A 15575-nucleotide genomic window follows, 5' to 3' on the forward strand; every position below is an offset into this window, starting at 1 on the left:
TTCCTCGAGGGCCGCCGCTCGCCGCCCGCCGCCCGCCGCTCACATGGCGCCGCGCGCTCCTCCCTCCGCCCCTGTGGGCTCCCGGACACGCCCGCGGGCGGAGGGCGGAACGGCCTCAGAGGGGGCGGCCGCCGGGCAGCACCGTGTGGGCCCCCAGCTGGAAGCTGTCATAGAACCATCACTAAGGCTGGGAAAGACAGCTAAGATCACCTAGGCCAGCTGTCAACCCATCACATCTGCAAGTTCTTCTATGCTTCTAGGGACGATGAGTCCACCACTTCCCTGGGGATCTGGTTCCAATAATGCCTCAACACTCTATTGGACATTTTTCCTAATATCCAACCTGAACCTCCCTGGGGCAACTTAAGGTCCTTACCCCTTATCATATCACTGTTACCTCCTTTCAGGTGAATGTAGAGAGCGATGAGGTTTCCCCTGAGCCTTCTTTTCTCCAGACTGAGCAATCCCAGTTCCCTCAGCCGCTCCCCATCAGATTTGTGCTCCAGACCCCACACCAGCTTTGCTGTCCTACTCTGGACACGCTTCAGGGCCTTGATGTCTTCCTTGAAGTGAAGGACTCCAAAATGAATAAAGTACTCGAGCTGCAACTTCATCAGTGCCAAGCAATTACCCACCCAAATGGCAGCGACAGAAAATACCAGGGGTCTTAAAAAACATTCTAAGCTATGAGATTATTTGGTGAGAGGATGAGTGGATGGGCCTTGCCCTGAGGGTGTCAGCCCAGAGGTAGGCTGTCGGCACAGCTGTTGGGAGCAGCTGGAGGAGCTCTGCAGCCTGGCATGTCCCAGTATCACCCTGAGGGTACGTGAGAGGCTGAGGCAGACACCTGACTAGGGCACAAAATCCTTTGAGAACCTGAAGAGAACCCAGCTGATGGACTGAAGGGTAAGATTTACATATGTATGTTGTCTTAAACTGTGAATCTGCAACCTTTGTGCATGGAAACAGCAACTGGACAGGGAGTGGTGCTACTTCTGGACCTGGAGAAGTATTGCTGCGAGCTGTGGTACTGAGACACTGCCCCACTGAGGCGCAGGCCATATTCAGTCCCCTGAAGCTTGTCTCTGTGCTAGCAGCCAGCAGCTCTGGATGGGGGACACACAGCCTGGGACTCCTTATGTCCACAGCACGGCACAGCACTGCAACCACTGCCATGTGAGGCAGATCTCTCAAACACAGGCACACAGATACGAAAGTGAGCCATTTCAGAGCCAGTTCTGAAATGCTACCTTATCAATCGCAAAGGAGTTCAAGAATTCGAGTCTACCTCCTTTAACAAGGGGAAGAAGATCTCATTGTTTAAACACTCAGATCTCAGTCCATAGATAAGGCTAGCAGATGTGCTATACAGAATTTCAGTCTCTCCTCATCCTCACCAAAGTGCACAAGTAGATGTTCAGCTTTCAGCTTCATACTGTGCAAGCAACAAGTACTGCAACAAACAGCACCATATATGTGCTGCTAAGATCACAGGAAGTACCAGAGTTATGTGCATATTATACACAGGCACTTTTCATATTCAAGTAGTCATCAATTGAGAATCCTGTAGTTAGAAAACTTAGACAGAGGAATTTACACACAGGACTAAAGGACCTAAGTCAAAACCTTTTGCCAACTTTGTGCTTGAGCTGTGTATGGGAACTGCTGAGTCACGGCCTGAACCTCTGATTGATCACCTGAGGCGAGCACTGAGTCAGCCATGGAGCACAGGTGAAGGCAATTCTCCTGTGCTGCGGGAAGGGGGGGAGACTGGCTGCACCTCTCCCAGACCCATTTAAGAGCTGACCACCAGTAAGGAAGGATCTCTTTTGGAAGATCTACTCTGCTGGAGTTTTTGTAAGTGTGCTCACAATATGGGTAAGTGTCCTATCTTTTCTGCTTTGGTGTAATAGCTATATAGCCAAGTTCTCTGGTATACCTCATAACTATAACATTTGTACATTCATTGATTGTACAAGGTGAAAGTGAAAAAACAGCATAGCAGGCAAATATGTTGTTAATAGGAGCCTAGCTTTCATCTTAATGTGACACAAGTTAGTTCTGACTCTGTGGAACTCTGGCTTTCTGAAACATTTTTCACATTTACTAATTCTGGGTGTTGCTGTAGCTAATACATTTTTTTCCCCACAGCTTTAAATTCTTTTTTTCAGACCTTCCTGGCTTCTTTGTTTTCACAATGCAGTTTTGAAATGGATGCAACAAATTAAACATGTGTTACATGGGAAGTGTTTTTGTCTGAACTGAATTAGCCAGCTTGGGACTTCACTAATGGCTTTCTGATCTTAAATTACAACACAAAGAGGAATACATTACTTAATTGAGATTCTTAATGTTAATTGTGATTTTTGAAATACTTTAGTTAGCCATTTACCTCTGAAGTTTTTTCCATGGCATATTCAATGAAAAAATACTATTTGTTTTCTGAAGTAGGATTTTTCAGTTTTAAAATCCCTCCTTGGATGTTTTTCATTCTCTTGTACAGGATCTCATGAAATTTGATGAGGAATGGTTGATATATTTTCATTAAAATTCTGTATTACTATCACTCTCATTACTTATTTTCTCAAGATGACTGATTCTGGATACACAAACTATTTGAAAAATAATCATATGTCTTGAACTGATTTAGTCAATTAAAAACTTAAATAGTGAGAATAAGTATTTTTGTTCTAGCATTTTATTTTTCATTTACCTGCTTTTCATTTCATTCTCCCATATTTTGATCCATGGAGATATTATGTTCCTTGGACCACAACTATTTCACATTGCTGGTAGCTTCCACGTTTCTTCTGCCCTGTCTTTACTGAATGCTGCTAACAAACCTTAATAGGACAAAGTATCGAGAGGGCAGCCTTATATATAGTACTTGCTCACTACTTCAGGTTTATGGTAGTAATCAGTGAGTTATTCAAGGGTAAATACAAGTAATCAGAATTTAGGTATGTCTAGATTGAACAATACAGCATTTATGCACTTTCTGTTCATTTCAGCCAGGTGCATCTACCTATGGTATCCTCTACTGCTATTAAAATAGGATAGGAGATGCTTTCGAAAGGTGTAGTGTAGGATGGATTGCATGTCTTGTGGATAGTACTAGATGTCTTCCTGTTTGATGCATCTGAAGCAGTAGGAGTTCTGCATTGTTATCACAAGATAAATGATTCACATTACACCTCTGACTAGTTTATCTGCCAGTGGAGAGGGAAGAAAAACAAGTGTCACAAACACTGGCTGAAATAAAAGTTTATATCCCTAATATGAAATATCCCTAATATGAAAATACAAAAATGCAAAAATTCTGGTGTGAACATTTAGAACTCATTGTATGAAAACTGTTGAGTCTATGTATTCAAAACACACTGGTTTGAGCTGCCATTGTGTATTGTCCTATTTCGTCCTCTTCAGAAACAAAAGTATAATTCAAACTGCAGTGTTGAAGGATGCACATGTGAAAGGGAGATGAATACTCCCTTATGTGAGATGGCTTTATCCAAAGTCAGTGTGCTTTTAGATGTAATAGACAAATTGGATTCTGTACAATAAATATTTTCTTTATGGGATATTTTGGACTCTACCATTGTTCAACAATCCTGACATTTTGTTGCACTGTTAGGCTTGGATAGGGATTGATGTATAGACCAGTCCCACAGTCTGTGCAATCAGCTTTTTTGAGCACCATGTCAGCAGGCTCTATCAAAAAAACTAACTCTGCTAATGTTCTATTTATATGGAGGGACATACAAAATGCTTAAATATCAAGATGAGTACCATTAACTTCAACAGTACTGTTCATGTGGGTAAAGCAGAGTATATTTTTAAAATGAACTGTTACTACAAGCAAATTCCATTCTGAATAGTATTCAATATTGCTCTTAAACAAAGAAGCTTTGTTTTGTAGTCAACGCACCGTGTAGCTTTGTCACAGGGCTCACAGAACACACAATTCAGTCATATTAAAAACACTTTTTGATTTCCAGTATGTTTCTACAGTAACTTGCTTGCATGACCACTGCAATCTCTATGGAGAATATTGTGAGTGTTGCTAGTTACAGAGCATACACAGTCTTTGCTTGCTATTTAGCTTAGTTTCCAGTACTTGTGTTCATGAGGACTCTCTATCAAGGGCATAGAGTTCCAATGTGACTCTCATTATGGTCAGTGGAAGCATTTAAATTTTCTTTGTTAGTAGAGTGGTAGAGATTATTTTCAACCTTCTTATTGGTTGAAATCTGGTCCAAGTGCTCAGCAAAGAAGAGTGACTATATTGGGTGTAGTTGGTTTGGCCACACTAAGAACAGCTGTTGGTGCCAAAAAAAGCATTAGGACAAGTGGTTCCCCATGGCAGCATCAGGAAACTGGCACAGTGATGCTGCTGCCAGCATCCCAGGGAAGCTCAGGCACCCAGCAGCTCACTCATTATCTGCTTCCTACAGGAGTATCACAAAGTATCATTATAAGCTTACTAAAGCAAATAGTATAGCAACTACTTTGTGTTTATCATTTAAGAAAACTGCAATGTAAACATATAAAATGTTATGTAGTGTGAGCTGCAAGTAGTGCTTTGAATATGGGAAAAAATAGGAAGGCATAAACCCTATTTTCTATCAACACATACAAACATTAACTAAAAATTTACACATCACAATCAGGACAAATAATAATATGAAGTTTATAATTTGATTACTTGCCTCGTTCTAAAGTTATGTGTATTTGAGGGAACTCCTGCTGCATGCTTCATGTAATTTTACTTGCATATATCATATATATTGAGGCCAAAAAGGACAACTAAATCTTAGTGTTTTCTTGTGTTATACGAGAAGTCAGGCTGGACTTACTATCTTGGTATGTTTCACATATGCTCTTCAAATAAAGAAATATGCAAGAATACCATAAGTAAGCCATGCAATTTGGGCACTTAGAAAATACTAAGACACAAAATACACTTACAGATGGGAAGTAAATTACTTTAGTTTAGAGCTTGGAATATCTACACATAGCCTGTGACTGGGATAAATTTTGTCATAGTCATATCACTGTATTCTTATGCTCTACAGCATCTTTTATGCCATCCAAAACATCTTGTACTTGCCCTGTCCAAGCCAAAACCTGTGATTAAATGGTTTGCTGGCACTTCTTCCATTCTGAACCATCCTCCTTTCTTTTGATTTTTTTTTTTTCTGCTCAGCTTCCAGTTCTAAAGCGATACATGCAATGCACTGCAGTGAAAATGCTGTTAAAATCAAGGTCAGTGAGGCTGATCCCAGAGGCTACCATTGGTCTTCATATCAGTCTCCCTGTTAACAATACACCTAATTGACATTTTCCTGGATTTATACACCTTATCTTCACAGTGCAGCAGCTAGCAAACTAATATGTGCTAAAATAAATGGGGATGCCAAGAACAATACTACTCCAGGGAACAGGAGCTGCAGTGAACCTTCTTTCCAATGGACACAATGGTTTAGTTTTCCTTTAAAAAATACACTTGCCTAATGTAGATGTGTGTTAACTGAGAGATTTAAAAAAAAATATTACAACTTCCCCAGCAGACTCATTTATAACCTACTGTTTCTACATATTTTTTCCTATCAAAAGACAACAGGGAAATGTTTCACAGTGAACCATCAGAATCTGGCAGTGTGCTTCAAAAGGATAAACTCTTGTCAAAAATGTAATAACAAATAATACATTAGATAAACAACAGCTACAAAAATGAACAGTTACCTGGACGCCAACGTTCTACATAGTTCAACAAGTAACAGAAAACATGGTCACTGCACTAACATCTGCATGTCACAATTGCTTCATCAGTATGAGATGAATGTGGAGTGGCCTAGAAGTAATATATTGTTGGTTTTGGTGAATATCTTAGTGTGTAGCAGTCCATCTTCAACAAGTGGTCTGTCAGTGCATGTTGTCAGTTTTGTTGCAGAATATGAAGACACTGAACTACATGGTCTGCTTCTGATTTTAAAATGTTGTCAGCGACGATGACTAGATGATTTTAAACTTCACTGTTAAATTAGAAAATAAATGTGTTTACAGTAATCTATTACAAAACCATTCTAATTCTGTGTTAGCTAATGGGTAAACTGCTGTGTTCCTAAATACTTTCCATCTTAAATTTAGAAAATACTGTGGTGGCAATACTTCGCGTTTCCTTTTTGTATTTTAAATAAAAAATCTTTGTGACTGTCCTACATATTGTATCACTTTTCCTATAAAAACATACTTGCGTATGTAAGTTCTTAAGCAGCGGTTTCTAATATTGCTAGTACTGTTAAAATGTTACATATATGTACTGACATGACTTGAATATGTATCAAGGGCAAATTACTTGATAGTGACTCATGGCAGAATTAATTTTAGAAGTATTTTACATCTTTAAAACTCAGGAAGGGAATTGCGTTGTCAGTTAACTGAATGCACTCTTTTTCACACAGCAGTATCTGAACAGTAGTGTGATATATAAAAGACTGCCAAAACCAAAGATGTCTGCATTAATGTTTGGACACTGCTCTCTTTAGACAAAAGTAGCACGTATTTAAAAAGAAGAAATAATAAACTCCTATGAGGCCATCTAAAGGCAAGTACTTACATCAGAGAACTATTGGGCAGATAAGTTGCTCTATGAAACTAATAACCCTTTGCAGAGGGCAACTTTGGAAGGAGGTTTGAAATAGAAATGGATGAGTAATCCCCTGGACATACCTGTTTTTCTTGATCCAGTTTGGTGAAGCTGGTATACAGTCCTCAGCAGTTCCTTCCCAGCTCTTCCTTTGCATGGGATCCAATTGCAAGGTGAGGAAGATGAGTGACATGATCCAACAGGGTATTTTTCGGTTGGATCAGCTGATTTAGCAGCCACAAATGAATGGATCAAATTCCAAATCTGATACGAGAAACATGGTGGCAGCACATAGTTGTGGGCACAGAGAGTGCAGTACTGCTACACTCTGTATCAGCTGTAGTTACCCTGAAATTAGATGCAATTTGACACTGCACCCTTAGACTAGGTTCTGTGCTTTTGGATAGTTGACTTAGGCAGTATGAGTCCCATTTCAAATGCAGTAGAAAATAATAGAAACGTTTTGAACTACATGAAATAAGGGAAGCTTAACACACCCTTCTTAATAGCGTGCTCTTTATACTACTCACACATTAAGTGGAAAAGCTGGTTTCCGTGGCCATCTCTGTTTGAGAAGGCAAAGCCCATTCTTCATGGAGGAGAGTTCTAAACCTTGTCCATTACTGCAAGGAATAATGGCAGAGCCATGGGACAGAGGAAAGAGGAAGATGCAGTATAATATCAAGTATTTGAAAGATTTTTGCATTTAAGATAGTGTTCAAAAGAAAAACAAAGCAGCCAAAACAGTTACAGAAACAAAACACCAGTTGTGACTATAAAGCCTTAAAATGCTCCCTTAGTATGGAGTAATTTCTTTCAAAATGTTGAATGGTGTGTTGCCTGGAAATAAAGATGGGTGGGAATTCTGTCAGGCATAAGCTCCCCACGTCTCTCATGTTTGTTCTTACTATGGGACTACAGTGCCTGTTTTAAAAGGAATCTTACAATTCATTTTGAAGTCTGTTGGGGGAAGGCACAAAAAAAAACAATCTCTGAAACATCTACCATATGTCTCCTGTGCACGTAATGGGGATTGATGAACAGTGAGGAGATAAAGCCTCCTCTGAGAATACCTAGCAGATGTCATTAAACTGAGGCAGGATCTAAAAAGAGAATACTAAATTCCTTAGAAGGAATCTGTCCTAAGGAGCAGATCAATGCTGACGTGTAGCACAGGGAAAGAAACAGAGCTTAGGATCCTGGAAGAAATGTAAGGAAAATAAGAAGTACCTAATGAATACAAACCCCTATGGAAAGAGGCTTGCTGTGTGTTTTAATTGTCAAAAGTCTGCCTGATGCATGCAATTACCTAAGCATGGTTAGGGCTATTGATTTCACTGAATATTTCTGCATTGCAATTATTAGCAGTACCTTTTTTAGCTTTCATTTGCAGACTTGTGGCGTGCCAATATTACTTTCTGATGTCTATGACTCCTCCCTCTTCACACACAAATATTTGCCAGTTTTTTTGCTTAATTTGCTACCCAACTAGCCTATGGTAATTAAACAAGTCCTTCAGGATAATGAGTTTCTTGTGACAGCAGGAATAGGCACAATGTGTCACATCCTATGAGTCAAATTCTTATCATGGGATAAATGTTATTGATGCCAATGAGCACATGAAGTGAAGAAACAGAACGTGGCTGGGGAGCAGAGGTGGTGGTCATAAGAAGTCCTGGAAAAAGCTATTAATTTCAGCAGAGCATAACCTGCTTTGCTTTGCTTTGCAGCAGCCTCTCCTCAAACATTGTGTGCAGTTTTGGGCACTGCAATATAAGGACAGAAAGCTATTTGAGAGTGTCCAAGAGAGGGCTACAAGGACTGTAAAGGGTCTGGAGGGGAAGATGTGTGAGGAGCAGCTGAGGTCCTTGGGTTTGGTCAGCCCAGAGCAGAGATGATGAGGGAAGCCCTCATGGCAGCTGCAGCTCCTCACAGGGAGCGGAGGAGCAGCGCTGAGCTCTGCTCTGTGTGGCAGTGATGGGGCTGAGGGAACAGCATGGAGCTGCGTCAGGGGATGGGCGGCTAGGGGTCGGGGAATGATTCTGCACCAGGGGGCAGTGGGCATGGAACGGGCTGCCCAGGACAGTGGGCACAGCCTCGAGGGCAGGAGTTCAAGGGGCGTTTGGACACTGCTCTCAGACATGAGGTTTGGATTTTGAGTGGCCCTGTATGGAGCTGGAGGTTGGGCTCGTGGGTCCCGTCCGACTCGGGACATGCCATGATTCTGATTCTGTAACTGTGGAGAATCGCATAGGCACTGCGCACACAAACCTGCGCCACGCTGTGAAATACTGTCACAGTTGCCCCACACCTGTGCAATAGTGCCACTCACTTCAAAAGCACGACGGCATTAACAATGAAAACACTAATACAGCCCGACGAAGCTCGGAACATTTTCCACTGAGAGCAGGCGTGTCAGGGCACGAACCCGACTTATGAAAATAAAACCAAATAAAACTCCCGAGTCCGCTTTTCCACTGAGCCGGACGTGCGTGAGGAAGGAAAGTGCTGGCCTCCGTAAGGCAGCAGCACAGGGACCCTGGGGGCCGCCCGCCGCAGTCCGGTCTGCGGGCACGGCCCGAGGGGCGCTCCCCGCGCGGGGCTCTCCCCGGGCGCGGCTCTCCCCGGGCACCGCGTCGGAGCGCGGCGGGGCGGGTCGGGCCGCTCCCGGGGGCGGTGGGGCCGCCAGGCGGCGGCGGGGCCGGCCCCGGCTTCCCGGCATGCTGCGCGCGGCGGGCTGGCTCCGGAGCCCTGGGAGGCGGCGGCGGCGGAGGCGACCCCGGGCGGAAGGAGCGGGAGGAGCAGCGGGAGCCGCCGCGGGCCCGTCGTTCCGTCGCCGCGCTGCCGGGAGCGGAGGGGTGGCCGCGCCGCGCTCCCGCGTCCCGCCATGCCGCTCTTCGCCACCAACCCCTTCGATCAGGATGTGGGTGAGTGGCTCCGCCGCGCCCCGGCCTTCCCGGGGTATCCCCGTGCTCGGGCCCCGCCGGCCGCTCCGCCCGGCCCTCCCTCCGCCGCACGGCCTCGCCTCCGGCGGGGACGGCTGGCGGCGGGCGGCGGCGCGCCGGGCGGCTCCTGGCGGCGGGGCTCCGGCCTGGCAGCCCTGCTGCGGGCCCGGCCTGGCGGCGGGGATGCTCCGCTCGGGGCCGGCCCGCTGGGCAGGGGCTGCGCTCGGGCCGGAGTCCTGGCGAAGGGATGAGGAGTAAAAGGCCCATCCGCAGCTGCTTCGCGGACAGGAGCGGGGCGTTCAGGGCTTTGAAATTAATTTCTGAAAGAGCTTTTTTTCCTCCCTTTCATATGCAACTTGACGTCCTGTGGTCGGGTTTCATCCCCACCTTGTTCGTTCCAAGGCCAGACTATTTGGATAGAGAATATCAGGCTTCTGCTTGAGAAAAACTGTGCTTAGTGAGGCCAAAACAGAGGTAAAATAACACGTAGGCAGTCAAAAAATCATTTTGCATATGTGATTTCTGGTTGTGTAACAGCTTGTTGCCTACCTGCTGACATCTGCCTTACACTGAAATCCTTGGCTGGGAAACAGCATCTTGTAAAGTGACTTCTCATCTTTGATTGAGCACCCCCATCATTTTCTTACATTGTAACTGCAGCATAATGCTGTTTGTGTTTCTTGGAACAAATTTCTCTAGTGGCTTTGTATTTGCTGCACCTTTCAACAGTAAATATACCATTTGTTTCTTGATGCTTACCCAACTTCGGAACTCAGGGCTCCAATTCAATTATTACAGTTCTTCAAGAAGCGACTCAGAACCATTTGGAAAGTAGGAAACTTTCCTGGGGGAAGGATTAGTGCATAAACAAGGGAGTGTGACACAAGTTCTTCACATATGTTATCAAGAACTCTGGATGTGTCATGTCTTAGTGTAGCATGGTTCACATTTCTTGCCACTTAGAATAATGAAGTGTGCCACAATCTTTTCCGGTGAAGGCTTACCTTTAATTTCTAACTTTTTTGATGGCAAAGTCAACAGTTATTTATTTTGAGAAATTGTAAATGTCTTTTCCTCATAATTTTTCTGTCTTCTAATGTAAGTTGGCACCTGAACATATGGAAGAGTTTGCACTGCTTGCCAGTTTTCTGTGGACCATTAGGGGATTGAAACATCGGTAATATCTGTGAGAATGGTTGGATCTAATAAGATTAAAAGGTGATAGCTGGGGTTTGGCAAAATGCCCATTTTCTTATCTCTTGGGGCTGCTGTCTAGCAGTGATGAAGATCAAGCTGCCTGAGTAGGTTTATAGAGAACTGAGTCTGACAGTTGTGTGTCAGCACTGCGCGTTCCATGGCGTGGAGCAGTAGCACACACATGTTAGGTCAGTGGGTTATTTGCTCTTTTCTGGGAGTGGAGAATGCTTGTGCCTTGCCTCACGTGTGTCATTGACTCACATACTCTCCAGTAGATAGTTTTCAGAAGCTGTGTTCTGTGCATGGTGTGAACACAAATAATCACTTCCAGATTGTTGTTGGAAGAACAGGCAGCGGGCAACAGGCTGATTTGCCAGCAGGCAGTAAATGCAGCCTCTTTCTTATGGACCCCTTTCATGGTGCCCTGAAGGAGCAGCAGGCTGTCAGGTGGGTGGCAGCATGCTTTGAGAGGCCTGCTGCCTTGATCCACTGTGTAGCTGGGTCTGTGCCAAGGGGACAGGAACGGTGAAGTCTCCAGGAAAGCGTCCCCAGGGTCTTCTTCCCCAAGGCCTCTGGGGAATGCGTTATTATCTGGATGAACTTCTTGGCAGGCTTTATCAGGTACGTCAGCTGTGGAGCAAGCTCTCATGTTCTCGGGAAACTTCCAAAAGTTGTCAAGCAGTAGTGTTGTTTTTCATTTCTCTTCTCAGAAGGAAAGTTGAGTACTCTGCTTTTGCTCTTTCTCAGCAAGAAAGTTTTTTTTTGAGAATTGGATTCCTGAACAGGAAGGTAGACTATTTTTAGTTTCTTATGAAGTTGGACGTTGGTCTGGGATAACTGTGAATTCTTGTCTACTATTCAATGCTGTGCAGTAGTTGGAAATGATTTTGGAAATACTTTGGATGATGAATTGTAGTGAACACATCTGGGACTAAATTGTCTCCTGTTGTTTTGAGGAGCGTGTCTTTATGCTCAGAAGGAGGGATTTCTGTTTTTCTCTCCAGCCATCAGTATTTGTCTAATCCTGTTAGCATGCTCATGCTGTGGATCCTGGTCATCCAGAGTAACATGCCACTCGGAGTCAGCTTAGTGCTGAGATTTTGAGGGTGTATCTGTTCTTTAAATGTGATCAGCAGAAGAATGTTAAGACTACTGTTAAAACATTATTTTAATCTGCCCGTAGATTTGAGGAGATAAGCCATTGTTGTTCTTGAGAAGACCTAATTTCTGCGTGAAATCCAAATACTTCTGTTTTGTTAACATTCTTTTTACCATATTTAGGAATACTCGTACACAAAGGGATGCTAATGAATGGTGGTGTAAGTTGGTGCGGATTTTTACAATCAGCTGTGGGAACACTTCACAGTGTGTCCATGTAAGGAATATAACACTAGAATATGAACAAAACAAAACAAACCCTGCACGATACTGAACTGCTGAGGATATAGTTTAAAGACTCTATTTCTCTGCATAAGGGTTTAGAATTAATGATGTTGTTATTGGTTTGATGGGAAGTCATCTTTTGTAATCTTAGTCTTAAAATCATTTGCATAGGTTTGCAAGTTTATCTGTAAGTTTGACACAGGCGAGGTAGTGATGGCTTAGGAACCAAGAGACTGCTCATCTGTCCTGACAGGCTAACTAATGAAGTAGCAGTGGGTAGGTTGTGTTTGATGAAGAAGTAACTGTTGGAGCAGTTCTGAAGTGTTACTGAGATGCTGTCTCAAGAGTAAAATCTGTAACTTTGGATCTATGCCTACTTAATTGTAACTTGATATCAAGTGTTGTGAAAGTAACCTATCTTACTGACAGTTGGAAGACCTTCTTGCTCTGTTCTCCAAGCTTATTGTTTCAACACGTTTCTGCAGTTTTATGGGCTGTAATAAACACACAGTCTGCTCTGAGTTGTTAGAAAGTCAGTTAATTAATTAATTAATTCACTTTTGAAAGATCACTTTATTTGTTTTTTAGAAGTTGATCCATCATTCAGCAAATGTCCAGAATGCCAGTGGAAGTAACTCTTCGATAATGTTTCTCCCTTATGTGCAGCAATAGATGGAGACACTTCTTGCATCTGCTTTGCGTGTTAGTCTTGTTCTCGTTGTAGTTGTAATGGTTTGAGGCATCACAAGAGTGGGAATAAAGGAAAGAATGAGGCTTTCTATTTACAGGAACAGGAAATTAAGCAGGTAGTTTGGTAATGTAATAAAACAATTTGATAGCAATGATTTCTCCCACATTTTCAACTGCAGTATTTAGTGACCATTTTATGCTTGTAACTCTTACAGAAATATATAACTCTTTTAGAAATTTAATAATATGCATTATTATTACATGATTACATATGAATGTTGCTGAGTAGTGTGCTGAGGTGTACATACAGTTTGATGCAGTAGGATGTAAGAAATACTTTGACTTCGAATCCCATTGTGCAATTTCTTGTAATAAACTACTCTTGCTCTTTGAACTGGTTACTCTATAGGTTTATCCCCTTTGTTAGTCAACATCACTACTCTATCCCCTTTGCTAGACAACGTCTTCAAAACCACACAGTTCTGTGTTTCTGTGCGCTGGGCTTCTCACTGTTTAGAACAGCTTTGGGTTTGCCAAAAGGGGGGAAGCTTATTACAGAGGAGGCTCTTGACCCTGGAGAAGTGTGAAGAGTGCACGCTGTGAGTTAACTACCTCTGGCTGCAAGGAAGGACAACTTCCAAGGATTGGTTCAGTTTATTGTGAGACCGGCATTTTTTTTTTTGCCCAAGTTGGCCAACTGCTTTTCTCAGCATTGTTTGAGGGGAAAGAATATTAACTGTGAGCTGAGCAGAAAGCTTGTAGAAAGGAGCTGTAGCCAGTCCCCTTTCAGTCCTTCATAAATGTTTCCATAAACAAGAATTTCTCGCTTCATTATGTGATCTTAACGAAGAACAGCAATGCAGACAGGATCCTGGTAAAATAAATACCTCTTCTATATAATAGTTCTCCCAAATTCTTTTTCGTTATCACATTCTGAAGAAGAATCACCAGACTTGAGTTCAGCTGGGCAAATCTGAAGCCCACATCATACCTTCCTTCGGCAAAGGATTGCCAGAGATGAGATGTCATTTTTAAGTGCTTCCTCTTATTTCAATGTGTGTTATAATATCAACATTTGGAGAAATCAAAGCAGTTCTCCAGAATGTAAAATCTGTTCCACTGTGATAAAAATAACACTATATCTTTGACGTGGATGGTGATGTCCCTTGCTGATCTTTCTGAAATGCTGCTTCTGCTGTGGCTTAATCTGTGGGGCGCTGCAATAGATCCTGGCAGCTCTTGTTTGTGTTACTGGCCTGTGATCCACCTTGTGTGCGGAGCCGTCATCATCTGCCTCATCTATCTCCAATGTGCTCACCTTCCTGCTCCGCTGTAATAGCTCTGGGTGAAAGGTTGTTTAAGTTCTGTGGATTTGTTACAGTTTGCAACAAAATCACTAAATCACTTTTGCCCAGCTGGGTAGGCATTCTTAGCAGATCTTTAATCCCTTTATCTTTGTTCTGTCCAGCTCATTTTGCTGAGCGATGTCTCTGGCTCGGCTGCCTCTTTGACAGAGAAATCATACACAGTCCTCTGAAGGAATGAGCCAAGATGGCCTCCCAGCTGCTCTGCCATTGCTGCTTGTTTACCTCAGGTCAGCTGGTGCTGCCTTCATTGGATGCTTCCCAGGGGGACTTTTTGGGAGTACTGTAAGTGGAATGCAGTTAAGTAGGAGAAATTGGCTAATCATAGAATAGCTTAGTTTGGAGGAGAGCTTAAAGATCATCTGATTGCAGCCCCCATGCCATGGACAGTGCTGCCACCCACCAGATCAGGTTGCCCAGAGCCTCATCCAGTCCAGCCTTGAACACTCCAGAGATGGGGTGTCCACAGCTTCTCTGGGCAGCCCGGTCCATTGCCTCACTGCTCTCTGAGTAAAAAAAATTCCTCCTAACATCCAACCTGAATCTCCTTGCTTTTAGTTGAAAGCCGTAGGGCCATTTCTTCTTGTCACCATCAGATTGTGCAAAAGTTCATCCCTCTCCTGCTTTTAGGTGCCCTTCAAGTGCTGGAAGGTCTGCTGCCGCCTCTGTTTTTGCAGCCCAAGATATAGTTGGCCTTCTTGGCTGCAAGAGCATGTGCAAGTTTTCATCCACCAGAACCTCCAAGTCCTTCTCTGCAGGGCTGTTCACTGTGAGTTCTTCTCCCAGTCTGTCATCACGTTTGAAATTACCCTGACCCAGATGGCTCTACTGAAGTTAAGAGTGTGATAGGGAATTCTAGTGTCTTGAATGCACTCTCTGCTGGAGGTTTATTTTCAGTCTTGCTTAGGTCAAAATGAGTTGGCCTTATTTTTCTCTGTGGTTCTGTGTGTGTGGTTAATATAAAGAGGTGGTTTGTATAGAATGGTCGAACAAATGTGTTGGTCATTTTGACAGACAAAAAGAATGAAATTAATCACGTGACACGGAATGATATGGGGACAGAATTACATGGCGAGTGACTGCCGAGAAAAAAAAATGCAGTCAGTTTCATTTTTCTGGGACCATTTAAATTATGGAAGAGATTTGGTAGTTACTAAAATTCCCAAACACTGTAAGCATATGTCTGTATTTATATTTATATTGAGAGGGGGGAAATTATTTATTTAGCCTTGGGAAGGAAACAAGACTTTGAGTGGGACAATAGGAGAGAAGGCTGATGGGAGTGCTGAATTTTGTGTCGCTCCCATGGCGTTTACATTGGCATAACAGATCATTGAGGACTTCTTG

General features: G+C 43.2%; 1 protein-coding gene across 1 annotated transcript in view; it reads left to right on the plus strand.

Annotated features, from left to right (window-relative positions):
• Positions 1-9487: 9487 nt before the first annotated feature.
• Positions 9488-15575, plus strand: part of STAM (signal transducing adaptor molecule) — a 28949-nt gene continuing 22861 nt past the window's right edge. The window contains exon 1 of the mRNA XM_042889079.1: positions 9488-9576. Within this exon, the coding sequence (XP_042745013.1) occupies positions 9537-9576 (40 nt within the window). The 5' untranslated portion in view covers positions 9488-9536. The remainder of the gene's footprint in view (positions 9577-15575) is intronic.

This window comes from Lagopus leucura, unplaced genomic scaffold (assembly GCF_019238085.1).
Source record: "Lagopus leucura isolate 7727_CA_CO unplaced genomic scaffold, USGS_WTPT01 Super-Scaffold_100157, whole genome shotgun sequence".
Taxonomy (NCBI): Eukaryota; Metazoa; Chordata; class Aves; order Galliformes; family Phasianidae; genus Lagopus; species Lagopus leucura.